We start from the raw sequence: 6,525 nt of genomic DNA on the forward strand, positions 1-6,525 counted from the left end.
TGGGGGGGTGGGGGGGGGGCAATGGGTGGAGGAGGAATGATTTGAGCTCAATTTTAGTTGGATAACAATGCAGCCTTTCACTTGATAGGTGTGTTGAATTACTCAATAAGTTAAGGTTGATGCCTTTCAGCTTTTGGTGATAAACATGTGGTGCAGAATCCTAGAACAACTGTTGCTCTTGTTGTCACCAGTCTGATAAGTATTATAGATAGAATATCTTTTCTCTGTGTCAACTATGTTATTATCTTGACATTTCTTCTAATGCCAACTGAAATTTTTAATAAATGGATATGTCTATTGAATTTCTTTTGATAAATTCTTCTCTTTTGGATATTTTCAGGAGCTAAAATCAGTCTTCCAAAGGACAAAACTTGAGGTTGAAGAGGATCAATTGAACTGGGAGGATGATCTCAAAAGGCTTGGTGAGCATTGGGGCATATGTGCCCTTGAAAACATAACTAAATAGGAAATATTCAAATTGTTTTTTTTTTCCCCTTCCTAGGCCTGAGGATTTCCCAATAGGATATCACTGGCCTTACCCCAAGCCATGAAAATTGCGGTGTACCAACAAATTTGCGATTGTCCAGTGGACATATTTCTAGCTACTTTGGATACCTGGAGTCTTGGACTCTGCAATTGAATCCATGCTGGGGGCCAAGGTGTGGCCTGAGCAGCATCCAAAATCAGCCTTGGGTTAGACTCTGTTCTGAGACGGCCTTAATATCTATGCTGGAACAGGACTGCCCAGCCAAAACACTCCCAGAACTCATTCTCTTTGCACCACTTGTTTCAGAGCACCACATCAATGGCCTTGAAGTGGCTTCTTCTTCCTACCATAAACTTCTAGAGGAAAATCGTATGCTCTACAACCAAGTACAAGATCTAAAAGGTAAAAATTTCCTCCCTTCTCCCCACACCCCCAAAAAAAAAAAAAAAAAAAAATTCTCATTCTTTTTATTTCTCTTAGAGGTGAGGAATTTCTGATGGAGCATTCATTTTCACAGGAAGCATCAGGGTTTACTGTCGAGTGAGGCCGTTCTTGCCAGGGCAATCTACGGGGCAGTCTACTGTAGAATATATTGGAGAAAATGGGAATATCATGATTGTCAATCCCCATAAGCAGGGTAAAGATGCGAGGAAAGTTTTTTCGTTTAATAAAGTGTTTGGAACGGATGCAACACAGCGTACGTTCTCTCTCTCTCTCTCTCTCTCAATGCATTTCCTTTTATCCATAAATAGTGTATTTACAAATTTACAAATTACAAGTTCTTAGAGGTAAGGGGATGGATTAAGGTTTGTCTTGTAGTCATTACAACAGAAGAAATGCTGCAAGATGAATCAAACTAGAAAAGGAAAAGGAAATTTAAGCAATGAGAAGGAGAAATTTATCCATTTTTTCTTCAACTTTAAGATATTTATGAAAAAAGAAGGAAATCTTTGGCTATTCAATAAACAGCCAATTCTAATAAAACCTTCAAGTATTAGCAGAGATACTTTTACCAAGAACATGCCCAATTTTCTCTCCAAACTGTTTTTAAGTACGATTTTATATGCAAAAAACTGTAATGCTGGTATCTTATGTTTGCCATGGGATGTATGTGTAGTTATTACAAATTTTGCAGGCTTTCTGTGCTTGGTGATTATCATATGCTCTAAACTAATTGTGTGTGTGTGTATGTTTTTTCTCTTTTTTTTCCCCTCTCTTTGCAGAGCAAGTATTTGCTGATACCCAACCATTGATCAAATCTGTTTTAGATGGTTTCAATGTTTGCATCTTTGCATATGGACAAACAGGCTCAGGGAAGACGTATACAATGGTAATGTGAACTATAAGCATATATCTGGAAAAGCGGCAAGCAAAATTCTTTTGTTGGTAGTTTCTTTATATTGCCCAAGTATTTGAGGGAATTGGCCAAATAACCCTTACACAAAATTTGTTTATCTGTAAACAGCCTTTGATATAAATAACCATCATCTCATTAGTCACAGTTATTAAAAGTGGCCAGTTGAATTTATGTTTGGATAAAATCACATTCAGGAGTTGAGCCAACAAAAATGGTGGGTTCATACCATGAATATATCATTGGGCCTACTATATGGTCTGGAACAAAGGATAGATCTTAGTCCTTTAGATCAATGAGTTTTTCAGATGAAAATATTTCATGGGTTTTTGTTTTTATTTTTTGGGACCCAAAATTTCCCACTCATGAACTTCAAGAAGAATTAAAGTGCAGCTCCTAGCAAATTTCAATTTTAGAAAAATTTATAACTCTATCGGTAGGCATACATCGGATTCACATCTATGATCTGATATGCATCCATTTAAACTGGGTTTGGATTTCAACATCTGACCTTTAATGATCTCAGATGTGTCTTGGTTGGACAACTCATACCGTAGTTGGGCTGGGATCTGGATTTGGATCCTTTAAAATGGTTTCAAACTAGGCAATTAATATATATAGGTCCGAATTATATGCAGGATATGTTTGGATATTGCATAGATATCAACCATCATTGTGGTTTTGAGTTGGATGCAATCCAATCTGGATATGTTAAGCACTTGATCATGAATGAGAATTGAGAATTGAGAATTGCAGAGATACAACCCTTTTTTCCCCTAACATTGGATACTAGCCCAGTGTTTGTTCTTGAACCTAAAGTTGTTGATATCCCCTGGTTTGTATTTCTCAGAGTGGACCTGATTTGACTACCGAAGAGACATGGGGTGTAAATTATCGAGCCCTGAGTGATTTGTTCCAGCTTTCAAACGCAAGGATGGATATTATTGAATATGAAGTCAGCGTTCAGATGATTGAAATATACAATGAACAAGTGAGGGATCTATTGGTTGTTGATGGTTCTAACAGAAGATATCCTTTTGTAGCTTATTTATTTTTGTCCCTAATAAGATATTCTTTACATCAGCATTGGATTCCCCACCCCCACCCCCTTTCGTGGGTGGCTTTGAGAATTGAATGAAAATCATTCTAGCGAAGTTCATTTCATTTCTGAGTTTGAGCAGTAGCTTAATTGGTCAATATAGTAAATTGCATCAGTGAGGTTGCACCCAGTAAGCCCACGAACAAATTCACTGTCAGTACCTTAACTTCTTGCACATTAGATATACGTAACAATTCTCAGTTGAATGGCCTTAATGTTCCCGATGCAAGCTTAATTCCTGTTAATTGTACACAAAATGTTCTAGAGTTGATGAAAATTGGCCAGAGGAATCGTGCTGTGGGTGCTACTGCATTAAATGAGCGGAGCAGCCGTTCTCATAGGTAGGACTTTCATTTCTTTATCCACTCATAATTCTATTCTTATGCTATGATCCTTGACAATTGTTTTTGTATGTTTTTCTGTCTTCTGAAGTGTGCTAACAGTCCATGTCCAAGGGAAAGAATTGACCTCTGGATCTATCCTCCGTGGTTGCCTTCATCTAGTAGATCTAGCTGGAAGTGAGAGAGTTAATAAATCTGAGGCAGTGGGGGAAAGATTAAAGGAAGCCCAACACATAAACAAATCACTTTCAGCTCTTGGAGATGTCATCTCTTCCCTTGCGCAAAAGAGTACACATATTCCTTACCGAAATAGCAAGCTTACTCAAGTGTTGCAAGATGCTTTAGGTAATAATCTACTTCTCGTCCTCTTTATTTGCTTTTCTCAACTTTGTATGCAAATAATGGTTTTCAAACCTCCATTGGGTGGGCATATTAAGAATTTTCAGAAGTTCGATTGATTAGAATGATTTTAGTTTTAATTTATACATATATTGACCACATCCAGGATGGTTCTTCATATTATTTTTTACCACAAGATGCAACATATAAGATGGGTGTATTTATTGTATGAGTTGTAATTTATTGTAGTGGAAAGATCCTATGTGAGACCCATCCGGTCGCAAGTTTGGAGGTTCATGCCCTTGTTTCTTTGTAATTCTCGTTGTTCTCATCCATTTTCACTTAATTAGGTGGCCAAGCAAAAACCTTGATGTTTGTACATATCAATCCTGAAGTTAATGCCATTGGAGAGACCATTAGCACACTTAAGTTCGCTGAGAGGGTGGCTTCGATAGAGCTAGGGGCTGCCCGTGCTAATAAAGAAACCGGTGAAATTAGAGAACTGAAAGAAGAGGTTTGTCCATTACTATTACTGTCATTTATTGTACTCAGGAAAAAAAAAAATTTCCTACTACTGGAGATGTTGATTTCAATGTATTCAGGTTGCAAACCTCAAATTGGCATTGGAGAGAAAGGAAGCTGAGCTGGAACAAATGAAGGTTGGGAATAGTCGGATTGGTATGGAGCCTCAAAAACTGCGAACAGCTTCACCTTTGCGTGTACCTAGAAATGGTATCAGTGCCAGCTTGAAACCTGAAATAAGTCAGCGGCCTGTGGATGAAACTAGAAGCTTTGAGGTGTGTTTAACATCCTTGGTAACTTCTTTAAATAGTTGCATGCAAATTTGTGGAAGTTTGGTCTTTATTGAGTTGTGTAAATTGAATTGTAGGCCAGAAGCTGTTCTTCAGGAAAGCAGAGGAAATCCCGTTTCCCCTCTGCATTCCCAGATAAGGATCCAATTCCAAAGATGTTCTTTCATCGTGAAGAGAGCCCCATTAATTCTGGAAAACCAAGGTCACCATCCCCTCCTGTGAGGAGATCTTTATCCACTGATAGAGGAGCCCTTATGAGAAGCAGGATAAAGCAAGATACACTTGACAGTCAACCAACGGTGAAATTACAGTTTCCGGCCAGAGTAGCCGTGAATAAATCTGTCGCTGCAATGCCAGTGATCCCATCAGATGTCAGCAACTCCAGAGGATTTTGGGGTCCACAAGAGCCATTGAAGCAGGATAACATAACTGATGCAATCTACAGTCTCCATAGGGCCAGCTTGAGGAAAGTCCACCTAGAACATCAGGAAGAGCAGCTTAAGCAAGCACTCAATGTCAGGCAAGGTGGTATTAGGAAAAGCAAACCCGAGCCCAAAGCTAAGATCAAGCATCAGCTTCCAGGTAGTACACAGAAGTCTGATGCAGCATTGACATTAATTTCTGAAATGGACACGGGAGGAAAGTTAGAGGAGGCTCAAAAAACTGATTTTTCTGAACCAGAAAACGAGAATGGGATTACTGCTTTGCCAGCAAATGGTAGCTGGAGAATGAAAAGGCTTCAGCAATTGTCTAGAAATTCCCAAAATCTTGAACCAAGGTAAACCAATGATGCATTAAGCTGTAGTGTAAAGAAATCTTGGCTAACATCCAGGTTGCCTCTATGGATGATATGCTTTTGGTATGGCTGCACATGTAGCGCAGATAACAAGCATTATAGTGGGAAGAGTTACTTTCTCTTCTAAATGTGGTTACCCCTGAGGCCTTCCATCCCCTCGTATACCTATGAGATCATCCACCTAATAGTTCGAGCTTTTTCTTGGGATGGATATTTACATCAAAGAGGTGTACTATGCCATAACAGCACCATTCTGCATAGACATCATATGAACCAGTATTCTGTATACAGGGTTTGTTTGGGCTCTATATAAATAAAGCCATACTATTGAGTGCATAATTTGTGTTTGGCCAGAGGGAAAAATAACCTTTCTGTTTTTATTTCTCAATTTGAGAAAAGTAGCATTTCAATCATTTTCTGCAGAGCATTGGTGCAGGCAGGGGAGTCTTTATTGATGGGGAAGCATGAAAACAAGCAACCAGCTGGCGTAATTTGCAATGGGAAGGAAGGCACTAACAATTCCATGCCTGCTTTTAGAAGAAGCCTCTCTTCACCTCACGGAAAGTTTACTAGTTTACCTTGAAATTACATATTATGTATTGAGTCATTAATTTGCTTGTAATTTAAATTTATTTTTTTTGGGGGGTGGGGTGTGGTGGAGGTTGTAAAGAAAGAGGAGAGAGAGAGAGAGAGAGAGAGAGAGAGAGAGTTGAAGACAGCAAGGGAGAAAAAAAAAAAAGAGAGGCTTGAAATAGGTGATAACCCTCGTTTTTATTTTATTTTTATTTATTTTTGTTGGGCCCTTCGAATCGTCACTGTTATGAGTGAAGTGGATTACTTTAATATGACATTTTTGCCCATGTTTTTTAATTAATTTATTCAATTTATTGAGAACAATATAAAAATTTGGCAAACAAAAAAATATCGTACCAAATTCCTACAGTGGTCTCCCCCTCTCCCCTCCCCTCCGCCACCATATCCTCTAAATCTCCCTCCGTTTCCCACGCTTTCCCACTGTCCTCTCCTGACCTCTGCTCCCGTTGCCAGTTTTTTTTTTTTTTTTATAAGAAAATAAAACTTCATTAAGTAGAGAGAAAGTGATTTACGATCTGAAGTTGTAAAACTGTGATCATTTTGCTATAATCATATGTGCGACCGTTGTCAGTTGTCACCCCATTTTCTTCACAGTTTCCTAGTCCTCCTCTGTATCTCACCCACTCCTCCCTTGCATCTCTACGCCCTATGCATCTGCCCCCGCTCTGCCTTGCCCTTGTATTTCCCGCGCCTACCCACACCC

General features: G+C 38.9%; 1 protein-coding gene across 4 annotated transcripts in view; it reads left to right on the forward strand.

Moving 5' to 3' along the window:
- LOC122094050 (kinesin-like protein KIN-14F) overlaps positions 1-5,936 on the forward strand; it is an 11,224-nt gene extending 5,288 nt beyond the window's left edge. The window contains exons 8-19 of one of the 4 annotated variants that reach the window (XM_042664665.1): positions 341-422; positions 794-889; positions 1,005-1,184; positions 1,711-1,817; positions 2,692-2,870; positions 3,117-3,281; positions 3,373-3,626; positions 3,971-4,134; positions 4,223-4,417; positions 4,510-5,014; positions 5,114-5,210; positions 5,665-5,817. In XM_042664665.1, coding sequence (XP_042520599.1) covers positions 341-422; positions 794-889; positions 1,005-1,184; positions 1,711-1,817; positions 2,692-2,870; positions 3,117-3,281; positions 3,373-3,626; positions 3,971-4,134; positions 4,223-4,417; positions 4,510-5,014; positions 5,114-5,210; positions 5,665-5,683 — 2,043 coding nt within the window. In that variant the 3' untranslated portion in view covers positions 5,684-5,817. Of the gene's footprint in view, positions 1-340; positions 423-793; positions 890-1,004; positions 1,185-1,710; positions 1,818-2,691; positions 2,871-3,116; positions 3,282-3,372; positions 3,627-3,970; positions 4,135-4,222; positions 4,418-4,509; positions 5,211-5,651 lie in introns of all 4 variants that reach the window. The other 3 variants (XM_042664663.1, XM_042664662.1, XM_042664664.1) reach the window with 3 other exon arrangements.
- The last annotated feature ends 589 nt before the right edge of the window (positions 5,937-6,525 follow it).

The sequence above is a fragment of the Macadamia integrifolia genome, chromosome 11, assembly GCF_013358625.1.
Source record: "Macadamia integrifolia cultivar HAES 741 chromosome 11, SCU_Mint_v3, whole genome shotgun sequence".
Taxonomy (NCBI): Eukaryota; Viridiplantae; Streptophyta; class Magnoliopsida; order Proteales; family Proteaceae; genus Macadamia; species Macadamia integrifolia.